General features: G+C 43.9%; 1 protein-coding gene across 2 annotated transcripts in view; it reads right to left on the bottom strand.

Moving 5' to 3' along the window:
* Positions 1-1,583: 1,583 nt before the first annotated feature.
* Positions 1,584-14,545, bottom strand: part of LOC115117192 (membrane-associated phosphatidylinositol transfer protein 2-like) — a 133,040-nt gene continuing 120,078 nt past the window's right edge. For both annotated transcript variants that reach the window (XM_065007519.1, XM_065007520.1), the window contains exons 16-26: positions 13,987-14,157; positions 13,318-13,452; positions 12,818-12,964; positions 11,162-11,310; positions 10,917-11,033; positions 10,397-10,513; positions 10,071-10,219; positions 9,725-9,874; positions 9,346-9,529; positions 8,961-9,089; positions 1,584-6,589 (exon numbers count right to left, since the gene is read on the bottom strand). In XM_065007519.1, the coding sequence (XP_064863591.1) occupies positions 6,233-6,589; positions 8,961-9,089; positions 9,346-9,529; positions 9,725-9,874; positions 10,071-10,219; positions 10,397-10,513; positions 10,917-11,033; positions 11,162-11,310; positions 12,818-12,964; positions 13,318-13,452; positions 13,987-14,157 (1,805 nt within the window). In that variant the 3' untranslated portion in view covers positions 1,584-6,232. The remainder of the gene's footprint in view (positions 6,590-8,960; positions 9,090-9,345; positions 9,530-9,724; positions 9,875-10,070; positions 10,220-10,396; positions 10,514-10,916; positions 11,034-11,161; positions 11,311-12,817; positions 12,965-13,317; positions 13,453-13,986; positions 14,158-14,545) is intronic.

The following is a 14,545-nucleotide window of genomic DNA, read 5'->3' as shown; positions in this document are numbered from 1 at the left end:
CTCATTCAAAATGTGAGAGATTGGGGTAGATATTTGGTGAGGTGTAACTCTAAGCAATTTGGCATTGTATTGTCTGCCATCACCAGCCTCTCTCCATCTTCCTCCCCAGGGCTGGTTCCATCCCTTACTACCATTGTGGCCTTGAGCAAGACATTTTACCCCTAAACTGCTACCAGGGTAATGCTGTAAGACTGCTCCCAGCCTGTTGCCTGGTACTGTGACGGTAAAAATATCAACTTTAATGTTTGTATTTAGTTAGAAAACTGCTTATTAATGATGTTGCATAAATGTGTTTTGATGGTTATGAATAATACTGCAACACTATGAAGGTGTTGTGACTGTTTCATAAAGGTGTTCTGTAGGCCTATACAACAAAGTTATGACAGCTTTGTAGCTTAAATGTAGCTATTTTATTTTTAAAAATAAAGGTTTTGTGACATGATGTATACATGTTTTTGTAGTATACAGTAGTTGCATAAGTATATTGTAATAAGAGTATAGGTACTCACATGTTTTCTCTGGAATGATGGTAACTAAATCTGGATCTGTGTGTGGGTGTGATTTGTTGCCTCTGCTGTGTCTGTTTCTGTTATGTCAATATTATTGTTGGTCCTCCAATTAATACAATAGAATGATCATCATAAACAATCGAGAGCATCCTGGCGGGCTGTATCGAGAGCATCCTGGCGGGCTGTATCACCGCCTGGTACGGCAACTTCTCCGCCCACAACCGTAAGGCTCTCCAGAGGGTAGTGAGGTCTGCACAACGCATCACCGGGGGCAAACTACCTGCCCTCCAGGTCACCTACACCACCCGATGTTACAGGAAGGCCATAAAGATCATCAAGGACAACAACCACCCGAGCCACTGCCTGTTCACCCCGCTATCATCCAGAAGGCGAGGTCAGTACAGGTGCATCAAAGCTGGGACCGAGAGACTGAAAAACAGCTTCTATCTCACGGCCATTAGACTGTTAAACAGCCACCACTAACATTGAGTGGCTGCTGCCAACACACTGACTCAACTCCAGCCACTTTAATAATGGGAATTGATGGGAAATGATGTAAAATATATCACTAGCCACTTTAAACAATGCTACCTAATATAATGTTTACATACCCTACATTATCCATCTCATATGTATACGTATATACTGTACTCTATATCATCTACTGCATCTTTATGTAATACATGTATCACTAGCCACTTTAACTATGCCACTTTGTTTACATACTCATCTCATATGTATATACTGTACTCGATACCATCTACTGCATCTTGCCTATGCTGCTCTGTACCATCACTCATTCATATATCTTTATGTACATATTCTTTATCCCCTTACACTTGTGTGTATAAGACAGTCGTTTTGGAATTGTTAGTTAGATTACTTGTTGGTTATTACTGCATTGTCGGAACTAGAAGCACAAGCATTTCGCTACACTCGCATTAACATCTGCTAACCATGTGTATGTGGCAAATAACATTTGATTTGATTTGAACAAAACACTACATGTACAAATAATACTTTGCTATAAAATTTGATCCCACATAAACCATAAAATCTACAAGGAGAGAGTGCTCCTTTTCCAATTGTATTTATTCCACAGTACAGAGACAATGATACAGCGAGCTCTCACCCTCGAAGGTTCAAAGTGAGCTATGAACCAGAGGAGAGAGAGAGCGAACAGTGAGGGATCTGCATACAGATCTGATGTTGGAGACGTTTCAAATATGTGCCACTTCAAGTACATAAGTATACTTCTTACGGCCTTGCCTAATAATGCTGATGATGATGTTTTGTTTTTCTGTAAAAGAAAACCATGATAAACTGTCAAATATAAAAACTATCTGAAACCATTTGAAATTCAGACCTGCTACAAAGGGAAATGGATGAGATTGTAAGAGGTACAGAACACTATTTCATTTATGTACATGCCTTCAAATTCAAATATGCATTATATGATTACTATTCTACCTTTATGTCCAATAAACTGCATATAATCAAAATATAATTAAATTATTGCCACCTCAACCAGTATATGTTACCCCTATATATCTATATATTTAGAGTGATAGTATATGCCATTAGTGTATTGTACTAATACTGTACAAAACATTCCCAATCTGTTAATGGATATAATCATGTTAAGCTTGTGTACATTTTATATTATTAATACTTGAGTAAATGACATACATGTTATGTATGTACTGTATTGTAGCTAAATATATTGGTCCCACTTTACAGCATATTAAGTATTCAGAAATCGATGTATTTACGTGGTAGCTACATAAGCATCTTATTAATAATATTTCAGCCCCATACAGTAGAACATGTCCTGGACATGGTGTACACTGACCTCTAATAGGAGTACATGCAAGACTGCTACTAAAGTGGCAATAATTGTAATATTCTCAAATATAAACAGTCATTTTTTCTGACATACATTTCTATTTCAAGACATACTGTACGGTTAAGTGGTTAACATAACTGATATATACATACTGTATACAGTATTGAAGGGCTAACCCAGTCTGAATGATGAACACCACCTAATACAATTCAAATAGCGGATGGAGTTTCACGTTCACATGTTCACATTCAACCACTTCTTCATTCTGACTAAAAAATCTACCTTCACACACGATAGGAAGCAATACAGTATTCTGTCAAAGACTTTGTAAAATGGTCCGGTTTGAAAAATAGTTTTGTTTGCACTATAAAATCGTAACAGTTAACCTTTGTAAAGGGACAGTAGAACTAGATGTTGTCTATGTTGTCTATGCTCGTGCATGTTAGATACAATATATAGATTGTCTCTGCTGTGGTCTCTGACTGTCTGTGTCTGCTTGTGGTTCTGCGACTGGAACAATAATAATATTGCACTGGCTAAGAAAACAAACACCTTCCACTGACTGTTGGTCCTCCTATTCACATCTAGATCATCATCATAAACAAAACGCTATTCACCTGAAAGATCCATCATATTTAGTAACCACATGAGTTATGGATATAAATACCTCTCAACCATTATATTCCTACATATACAATATCATTTTGACCTTATCTACACTGACAGACAGACATCCATGGCTCCTGTACAGTCTGGGCTCTCCAGCTCTGTAGCAGGAGGACATTCCACTAGCTCATCATCACCAACCCACAGGCCAGAGAGGGACAGTATGGCTGTATCTAAAACCTCACAGTGCCTTCCAGCCAATCAGCTACAGCTCTAGTCTACATCCTTGGTTAAAATCGTAGTTCACTGCAGAACCAAATTCCAACCATTTTTTTTTTTAAAGACCTCAAAAGTGGCCTTAGGTAACTAGAACTACCGTACACAACAAATGGACTTGACATTAGACTAGATTATTATTTTTTTGGTCTGATCAATGTCTGACAAAAACTATTGCTTTAATCACATGAACAATCCTCACCTAAGCCAATCAGCATTCAGTATTAGACCCACCCGTTGTATAACAGATAGCAATAAATCAAACCTTCCATTTAGGTTGACAATACAAGGGTGTTTTATTGTCACATACATAGGGAGGCAGGTAGTTTAGTGATTAGAGTGTTGGGCCAGTAAACAAAAGGATGCTGGATTGAATCCCTGAGCGGACAAGGTAAAAATCTGTCTTTGTGCCCCTGAGCAAGGTAGTTAACCCACTGTTCCCCGGGTGCTGAAGACATGGATGTCAATTATGGCAGCCTTTCGCACCTCTCTGATTCAGAGGAGTTGGGTTAATGCGGAAGCTATGTTCAGTTGGACAACTGACTAGGTATCCCTACATCCCACCACATTGGTCAAATTAGTTGTTTTTTAAGGGATTTTTTTCACTTTGTCAGCCTGGGTTATTAAAACCAGCAAACTTTTAGTTACTGGTCCAATACTCTAACAGCTTGGCTACCTGCCACCTTACTGTAGTTGACAATAGTGTCCCTAGAATCAAAGCAACATGCTAGAGCTTACATGCGCTCAAGTCATAAGTGAAACCATAACCACATCCTATATCAGCAATTATGTCCTTTACTTAGATATGGACAATATGTTGGATTAAAACATATCTACAAATTCATAGATCTAATCTGATTTACATCTGTAAAAGACAGTATATAACAGCACAGCCTTTTAGTTAAAGCCACACCGCCATGATCTCAATGCAACAAGCTCCAACTCATCTCACCATACACAGCACAAAGGAAAGGTTGGATACAGCCTGGTACATTATCTTTCCACACCTAACCAACAACTGTCTTGTTCTTGGCACATTTACTTACATGATTAAGTAATCCTGACATTTAAAAAATGTACACTAGTGTAAGTACTGTAGCACACAGACCCTGCAATAATGAATAGTTATTATATCATGCACTACAAAGGTAACAATATGTAGCTACATGAGATGGTAACTAGATTCTCCGCCATAAACTAGTGCTAAGAACAACGAGGTTGAACAGGTTGAGAAACTGCAGCCGTTAAGAGAGAGATTGGTGTTTTGACCCTGCGTTGGCTTTGTGTGATTAGTAATGGGAATATATTTGAAGTGGAGGATAAAGGAACACTCTCTCATATCAATATCTAACCAGTAGGAGCCAGACAACAGGACAGTATGATAGAAAAGGGTGGAACCCTACTACTGCTTCTCTGTTAGGTGTTCATCTTTCATTTTGTGTACAGGTTGCCATAGATTTAGTCAAAGCATCAGTAACACTTTATTCTACAGTCCTATGACAGCTGGTATTTGCTAAGGAATAACATTGTATATTCTCTGGTACTTCAGATAATTAATCACAGTTGGAAACAACCTGGTATCAGCAGGCGTCTATCATGAGGTATTACTACCAGGTAAACTAAAACAGGATAGGGGAACTGTAAAATAAAGTGTAATCAAAGCATGTCTTTATCCAGACTGAAATGTAGTAATGTCTAATGAATAGCATTCATCCCATCCCTCAAGAATGAAAGAGCTCAGAGTCCTCAGAGTATCATAGGGAAGTCCAGTGGTCACTGAATTGTGTGTAATGAAAACGTTGAGCGCTAGGGGGCACCGCATGATGGACTGAATGACTACCAACAGCATCATGCTTATGGAAAACAGAGTGGGAGAGTGCCCACCACTGGTGGCTGAAAGGTATTGCAAGCAGATGGTCTGGTAAAGGGATTGTTGCTGTTATCTGTCTGAGGAAATGTGTCACTAATGTCTTCTGTTATATCAAAGCCAAGCCTTGTTAAGCTCAGTCCTGGGTTCCTTCAGAGTCTGACTCATAAACATGTTGTTGGTGTTTAAGGCCTGGGACAGCCCACAGGCCAAATTGAGATACATGGTACTGGTACTGTAGCTACTCTGTTATTGACTTAAAAGGACTGGAGCGGAGCCAACGTTGACAGTACAAATCACTGTGTAGTACCACACTGGAAACAGTAGAGGAAAATAGAGACTAGAGGGAAATTCTACACCTCATCCATAACCTTGCCCCTCCCTCCCTTTTGCCTTGCATCTCTCTCTCTGTATCTACCCTCTTTCCATGTATCCTTCTCCCTCTTTCTTCTCCTCTTCCCTCAATCTTTCTTTAGGGTAATGGTGCTTCTTTGTTGACAGTATCTCAGCGAAGATAAAGGGATAAAATCAGAAGTGAAGTTGTTGGCTTGTTGCCATGGCTACAAACTGACCACCCTGACCTCCAGGTCACCATTGACACTTCTTTTGATGGCTCCACTGTCTGGGCCTGTCCTGAGCTGGGGTGGTTGTGAATTCCCATTGTCCTTTAGATGCAGAGAGTAAATTCAACCATTCCTCGGACCAGGGTGGGCCTTCCAGGCCCCAAGGGGGCAACGATTAAGGCTTACGATAGTTTGTTTAAATGTTTCGTTTTTCCTTACAGTTCTTTTCGTGGCCAAGATAGGTAATATAAAAGTCTTGACTGTGAGACTCTCATGATAAGGTAGAAACGTCTTTAGAAAATGTACATCAAAGTTAGAGCAACACCCATCTTTCTGGCTTTATATCCATTTCCCCAGAGACCCTCTCTGCCCCTTTCCCTCTCTTTCCATCCCTCTGTTAACCCTATCCCTCCCCTCTTTCATCCCATAATTGTCTTTATCTCTCTCTCTCTCTCTCTCACCATATTTCCTCCTCTCTCCATCTCTCTCTCAGGGCCAGTCCAGAGATGGTGCTCATGTCCAGTCAGGCAGGGTCCCCTCCCCCTGTAGCCCAGTCTGGTGAGCCCTACTTAGGGCTGAGTAACCCTCCTGACTCCTCCTTGGTGCTCCCGGTGCGGCCCCAACACCCAGCTGCTATACTCATACTCCTCTGGGTCCCCGCTGCTTGCTCCCTCTCCACCTCGCATTGGCTCAGCGTGCGTTCCGTACGTCCTGGTTGGCCAGAGGAGCTAGAAACCACCCCCCCAGTTGGGTTGATTGAGCGCAGGATGTGGTTGCGCTTGCGGAGGTAGTCCCCACCGGCCGCGCCCAGTCCAAAGCTGCCCTTACGGAGGACGATACGGGCACTGGCGGTCTTGGCAGGACGAGACCTCTGACTGTACTCCAGCTGGGAGAGATGAGACGCATAGCCATCTGGGATGAACTGAGAGAGATCAGATAGACAGAAGGGGAAGGAATGGATGAGAGATCAGATCAATCACCTTATGTATCTACTAAACTATCCAGCTATAGGGATACATTTATGCATTCTATTTATTCATAAGGGAAGTTGGAAGATGAGCGTTTATACACTTGCATTTATTATGTCCTGTTCATCCAGTTTTGCCTTTTGCCTCCAGCACCTTAACTAATCAGCTCTGGGTGTGTGGTAGATTCAGCACCGTAACTAATCAGCTCTGGGTGTGTGGTAGATTCAGCACCTTAACTAATCAGCTCTGGGTGTGTGGTAGATTCAGCACCTTAACTAATCAGCTCTGGGTGTGTGGTAGATTCAGCACCTTAACTAATCAGCTCTGGGTGTGTGGTAGATTCAGCACCTTAACTAATCAGCTCTGGGTGTGTGGTAGATTCAGCACCTTAACTAATCAGCTCTGGGTGTGTGGTAGATTCAGCACCTTAACTAATCAGCTCTGGGTGTGTGGTAGATTCAGCACCTTAACTAATCAGCTCTGGGTGTGTGGTAGATTCAGCACCTTAACTAATCAGCTCTGGGTGTGTGGTAGATTCAGCACCTTAACTAATCAGCTCTGGGTATGTGGTAGATTCAGCACCTTAACTAATCAGCTCTGGGTGTGTGGTATATTCAGCACCTTAACTAATCAGCTCTGGGTATGTGGTAGATTCAGCACCTTAACTAATCAGCTCTGGGTGTGTGGTAGATTCAGCACCTTAACTAATCAGCTCTGGGTGTGTGGTAGATTCAGCACCTTAACTAATCAGCTCTGGGTGTGTGGTAGATTCAGCACCTTAACTAATCAGCTCTGGGTGTGTGGTAGATTCAGCACCTTAACTAATCAGCTCTGGGTGTGTGGTAGATTCAGCACCTTAACTAATCAGCTCTGGGTGTGTGGTAGATTCAGCACCTTAACTAATCAGCTCTGGGTATGTGGTAGATTCAGCACCTTAACTAATCAGCTCTGGGTGTGTGGTAGATTCAGCACCTTAACTAATCAGCTCTGGGTGTGTGGTAGATTCAGCACCTTAACTAATCAGCTCTGGGTGTGTGGTAGATTCAGCACCTTAACTAATCAGCTCTGGGTGTGTGGTAGATTTTGCACCTTAACTAATCAGCTCTGGGTGTGTGGTAGATTCAGCACCTTAACTAATCAGCTCTGGGTGTGTGGTAGATTCAGCACCTTAACTAATCAGCTCTGGGTGTGTGGTAGATTCAGCACCTTAACTAATCAGCTCTGGGTGTGTGGTAGATTCAGCACCTTAACTAATCAGCTCTGGGTGTGTGGTATATTCAGCACCTTAACTAATCAGCTCTGGGTATGTGGTAGATTCAGCACCTTAACTAATCAGCTCTGGGTGTGTGGTAGATTCAGCACCTTAACTAATCAGCTCTGGGTGTGTGGTAGATTCAGCACCTTAACTAATCAGCTCTGGGTGTGTGGTAGATTTTGCACCTTAACTAATCAGCTCTGGGTGTGTGGTAGATTCAGCACCTTAACTAATCAGCTCTGTGTGTGTGGTAGATTCAGCACCTTAACTAATCAGCTCTGGGTGTGTGGTAGATTCAGCACCTTAACTAATCAGCTCTGGGTATGTGGTAGATTCAGCACCTTAACTAATCAGCTCTGGGTGTGTGGTAGATTCAGCACCTTAACTAATCAGCTCTGGGTATGTGGTAGATTCAGCACCTTAACTAATCAGCTCTGGGTGTGTGGTAGATTCAGCACCTTAACTAATCAGCTCTGGGTGTGTGGTAGATTCAGCACCTTAACTAATCAGCTCTGGGTGTGTGGTAGATTCAGCACCTTAACTAATCAGCTCTGGGTGTGTGGTAGATTCAGCACCTTAACTAATCAGCTCTGGGTGTGTGGTATATTCAGCACCTTAACTAATCAGCTCTGGGTATGTGGTAGATTCAGCACCTTAACTAATCAGCTCTGGGTGTGTGGTAGATTCAGCACCTTAACTAATCAGCTCTGGGTGTGTGGTAGATTTTGCACCTTAACTAATCAGCTCTGGGTGTGTGGTAGATTCAGCACCTTAACTAATCAGCTCTGTGTGTGTGGTAGATTCAGCACCTTAACTAATCAGCTCTGGGTGTGTGGTAGATTCAGCACCTTAACTAATCAGCTCTGGGTATGTGGTAGATTCAGCACCTTAACTAATCAGCTCTGGGTGTGTGGTAGATTCAGCACCTTAACTAATCAGCTCTGGGTATGTGGTAGATTCAGCACCTTAACTAATCAGCTCTGGGTGTGTGGTAGATTCTGCCTATTATACACTTGAATGTATGACTTATTTTTGGGGGACAGTGTATTTTCTAAGAGCTAGTTAAGTACCTGACACTGGCTGGACATCTTCTTGGTGGGCCGCCCCACTATGTAGATGTGTGACGGGGGCAGGCCTATTGAGGAGTACACTGAAATGTCCTTAGTAGAGCCGTAAGCAGCAAAGATCTTCATATGGGCCTACACACACACACACACACACACACACACACACACACACACACACACACACACACACACACACACACAGAAATTGACTGTTAGAAACACTACATCAGTAGGGATAGTTTTGTTGTTTCTATCACATTGTATTTTGACAGTAGAAACCTACCTCGCCTAGTCCCCTCACCCTGAACAACCCACTTACCCTTCCTCAAACCCATTGTTACCCTAACCCCTTACCCCTATACCCTCATCTCTGCCCCTGTTACTGTACCTCACAGATGAGGGCCTTGAGGAAGTTGGCCTTGTGTCTGAGGGGGTCGTGGACCAGGCCGTCACAGAAGGACACGACGCCATGAGGGAAGTTATGTTGAGACAGCCAGGCCACCACACGCTGCTTCTGCATGTCTGGACGACCTGTCACATACACTATCAGATAGCCCAGGTCCTGCCAGTGTCTGAGGGAGGGAGGGAGACCAGGATGTGGGTGAAGCCCAAAGAGTTGGGTGTCTTGTCTATTCATTTATTAATTTGATGATTGCCAGGGACTATTCACAACTTGTATGTCAACATTAGCTAGTGTGACTCCTGGGCAGGAACATATAGCTACAACCACATTAAATAAAACTCTATAAAACTCATCATGTTCCTACCTGACCACATCTACAGCTCCAGCTCTGACCTTGGGGTCACTTCCCATGATGGACACACTGGCAGCAAACGAGCCATCAATACTGAACACTACAAACTCTGTTCCCCGCGGCAACACCGTCAGGTAGCTGTCCGCAAATGTATGGTCACCCCTAAGAGAGGGAGGAAGGGAGGGGGCGAGAGAGAGAGAGAGAGAGGGGGAGGAAGGGAACGGGAGAGCAAGAGAGAGAGAGAGAGGAGGAGAGGTGCAGGAAAGAGGAATTGTAACAAATACACTTAATTCAAAGCTTGTTTAAGTACTCAAAAACACCATGAAAATCAGCTAATCAGATGAATCCTGTAACCTACCTGACGACCAGTTTGACAGGATAAACTCCAATGCCCAGCCTCTTGCTCTCTGGGATGACATAGGAGATGCGTCCGCTGCTATTGGTCAGCTCGGTGTCAAAGTACATCCACTCTCCTGAGGGGGGCTGGGTCATGATGTGGATGTCAATCTGGAGGAGGAGCAAGAGGAGGTTACGGATTACACGCCCATATGTGGCATTGACAGAAAGAAATGATTTATGCAAACAAAAATTGAGTTGCATGGAAGTATCTCAAAGGGTTTGGCTCTATCCCAGTGTCTTGCAATCAGTGGCAGAACTCAAGTTTGTCCCGATGCGATGCTTTACCTTCTCCCCAGTGAGAGTGACCATGTCCAGAGGTCCGTACATGAAGCGTCCCATCACCAGCTGTGTTCCATCCTCAGTGAACACAGCATCATTCACACGGTGGTTGGCCGTAACGTTCTACACACACACACACACATACACACACACACACACATACACACACACACACACACACACACACACACACACACACACACACACACACACACACACATTTACCATTGGTGTACTGATACAGAAACTAGTAAACTCCTGATAAATGCATTAACTTGAGATATCACTAATGGCTAAAAGTGGTTAGTGCTAAGTTCATATTTTATGTATCCCTATATTTCTGTTATTACGGGGCTATCACTCAGTCAAGAGTGAGCATGCGCAGGAAGTCTAGTCGTTGATGGACATGGCCTTGAGTGTAATGGCTACCTTTGTGGGTGTTCATACTGTATAGTAAACTTTGTTAAACTGGAACCTTGTCGTTGTGTCATTTCAAGTTAACAGTTAGAAAGGGGCCTGTGCTCACCCTGATCTTGACGTGTGTCCTCTTGCGCAGCCATTTCTCTCTGGGTTTAGAAGGCTTGAACTCGGTCACCTCTTTACCATCCAGCTCCAGAATACTAGAGTTCTCATGCCTCATCACCTGGAGAAGCAGACAGGGATGATTACATAAGCATTCATATAGAATACATGAGCCCTTATAACAGGTCAAAGGAGGCAATGCCTTTATTATGCTGTAAACATTCATAGGGCATTCATAACCAGTTGTACCTGTCTGAGTAGGAAGGAGACAACGTCAGTGGACTCCCAGTATGAAGCATGGAAGAGGTGAGGCAGAGCTACAGTGGGGAAGGCTGTGAGGGCATCAGGACAGTACAGGGCAAAGTCCATCCGCTTGCTGCCCCACCACCGAGACGCAACTAGGGAGAGAGAGTGAGAGAGAAGAAACAGTCCTGGCATAAAACAAGCGATAGGTAATCACGGTTGAGAAAAGCAGATAGTGTTAGAAAAAGAGATCGACATATTTCAGGTCAATGATAGTTCCAGACAAAGAGGGGTTCCACAGTAGAGGGAAGTGTGCTCATCCAGAGATGTACAGTCCAAGGGAGAGGCTGTATATTACAGACGGAGAGTCACAGGTCCACACAGGAGAAGAATGGACTTTCAGGCCAGGGACAGATTAAACTGGAGTAGAGTGGTTGGAGGAAGGAGGAAGGACAGGGTAACATACAATATCAGCGATTTCCAAACAGTGGTCCCTCATTTTAAAACAATGAGTCCCACCGTGATGCCGGCGCAATTTGGACTTCTAATTCCTTTTAAACATAGTGTGTTTGAGCTACAGACTACAGGTTGTGTCATTGGATTAGTCTGTGTGATTAATGGGGGCGGAGCTAGAGCATTGTTTGTGAGACAAGGGTGGATCCCTGGGGTCTTTCTACAAAAACGCCTATAATGCTGTAATAGGCTCATATAGTTGTTTTCTCAAACTCCACACAGTTGTCACTGACTAGTCGGATATTAATTTTCCACTAAGCAAACAAATTCTGTACTTACAGCATTCATATAAATTCATTTTTATCAGGTGTTTGCTTTGGCAGACCTTATTTGTTTTATTGACATTAGTCAATAAAACTCATGAATGCAACTGTTTATGTCAAATTTTGTCCTGAAAAGAAAATGGTTAAATATGAGGTCTGGACATGCAGATCAATGAAAGTCAGATAAATAAAAAGACGATTTTTGCTGGGGTCTCGGGACTGATAGGGTTAATCCGGTCCTTGGTTGAGGACGTTGCCATAACTCCTGTTTGGGAACCACTGCAGTACAGTACAGGGTAAATGCTATAGAGGAGAAAAGGAGGGAGAGGACATCTAATACAGTGTGATGGTTCAACTGTAGCTGGAAGGTGACCAATGACAGGGCACACAGATGAGTGTCCTGGAGGTCACACAGGATTCAAACCTTCCTCCTTCCAGGGAAACTACAGTACCCAGACTACCTTGCTCTATGTCCATCAGCGTATCTGGCGACGGAGGGTCAGAGTTAGTATCGGTGATGTCAGAGGTGACATCAGTGAAGTCAGAGGGCAGGTCTGAGGAGACATCAGAGGAAGTGATGTCAGAGGTGACATCATCGTCACCCTGCTCTGAGTCGGTGTGTCTGAGAGTGAGGAAGGGTCGTATCTTCTTCCTGGCTCGTGGAGAGGGGCTCCTCGAGGGGAGTTTAGAAAGCGCAAGCTGGGAGAGGAGACCCAGCTTCTTAGACGAACTGCTATAGCATTTAGTAGCTACGGAACAACAAAACAGACGGTACAAAAGAAGAAATAAACAAAGTGAAACATTTCAGAGAACGAATGTTATCTCTCTCTGAGCCAGTTTATAACACTGCTGTTAACAGTATAAACAGTATAAAGTCCATACTGACTGTTGGCGATGTTGGAGGCGGTGTATGAGTCGGCCATGCCTGACACCTGGCTAGCGATGCTGGCCTCACTGGACCTACGGGGGCCCCTGGAGTGGGGGGGTCCAGTCAGCGGGGAGGACGGGTACTGGGTGTCCACAAACATGTCCGCTATGGAGGGAAGAAGATACCGGAGAGAAAGTGTGTGTGAGTGAGTGAGTGAGTGAGTGAGTGAGTGAGTGAGTGAGTGAGTGAGTGAGTGAGTGAGTGAGTGAGTGAGTGAGTGAGTGAGTGAGTGAGTGAGTGAGTGAGTGAGTGAGTGAGTGAGAGAGAGAGAGAGGGGAGAGAGAGAGAGAGAGAGAGAGGAAGAGAGAGAGAGAGTTTTGATCAGGCAATCATTTACATTTTACAGACAAAGAGAGTGAGAGACACAGACAGTCAGACAGACAGACAGACAGACAGAGCAACAGCGAAAGGGAACCAAGCAGTGGACAGACAGACAGAGACAGAGAAAGGGTACACACTGTCGTTGAGCTGTGAGGCCTGCTGGGGCCAGCTGCGTACAGGGACGGGGATGGAGGTCTCACTGGCGCCCCCCTCCTGGCAACGCAGGGGTACTGACTCCAACAGGAGATGGGGGTTACTCTGCATAGTCTCCACTGGGGAATGAGGAGGGGAAGATAGAGAGATGGGCAAGAGGGAGACAGAGAGATGTGGAGAGGGGGAGACACAGGGGAGAGATATGGGGACAGGGTAGGCAGAAGAGACATGGGGGGGTGGGTGGGACAGAGAGGCAGAAATAAACGTATGTAACAGACTACAGACCAGTTCAGTGCGTAATAACTGCTGAGTCCTATAGGACGGCGCACAATTAGCACCCAGCATCATCTGGGTTAGGGGAGAGTTTGGACGGGGTAGGCCATCATTGTAAAATAAGAATTTGTTCTTAACTGACTTGCCTAGAAAAATAAAGGTTCAATTAAAAAAGAATAATAATAAGAGTGACTGAACGGACGTAAAGCACAGTACATTATATCTGATAACACATGTACACAGATACGCTACCATGACAGCATATGGACATGGAAAGCAAACCACACAGACAATTGAGTGCTTGCTTTTGGAGGGATTGATTTGAGTGCTTGCTCTCATAAATACATACTTCTGGTGTGTGTGTGTGTATCTATCCTCACCCAGCAGAGCAGAGTGTCCGTCCCCCAGAGGGAAGCGTTGGTATCGGGGGACACAGAAGGGGGGCAGCTGGTGAAACCTCTTCTCTAGAAGGGGCTCCAGGCGGGAGGCAGAGGGGTCCGCTGGATGAAACAGGTTATATAGCTGCTGACAGGCCGGACGCAATGATGAGACTGGAGGGAGAGAGAGAAAGACTACCGTGGGATATGTGTCAAGAGCAACAGCAACCTTGGAAAAATCCTCTGCATTATCATTAACAGAAGACTTGTACATTTCATCAGTGAAAACAATGTACTGTGCAAAGGTCACATTTGCTTTTAACCAAATTATCGTACGATAGACCACGTATTCACCCTTCACACCCTAATTGACAAACAAACCAAAACAAAGGCAAATTCTTCTCATGCTTTGTTGATTTCAAAAAAGCTTTTGACTCAATTTGAGCATGAGGGTCTGCTATACAAGTTGATGGAAAGCAGTGTTGGGAGAAAAACATACAACATGATAAAATCAATGTATACAGTGTGGGGTTAAAATGGACAAAAAACACACATATTTCTT

Source organism: Oncorhynchus nerka, linkage group LG22 (assembly GCF_034236695.1).
Source record: "Oncorhynchus nerka isolate Pitt River linkage group LG22, Oner_Uvic_2.0, whole genome shotgun sequence".
NCBI lineage: Eukaryota > Metazoa > Chordata > Actinopteri > Salmoniformes > Salmonidae > Oncorhynchus > Oncorhynchus nerka.
This window is presented reverse-complemented; position numbering and strand designations above follow the sequence as displayed.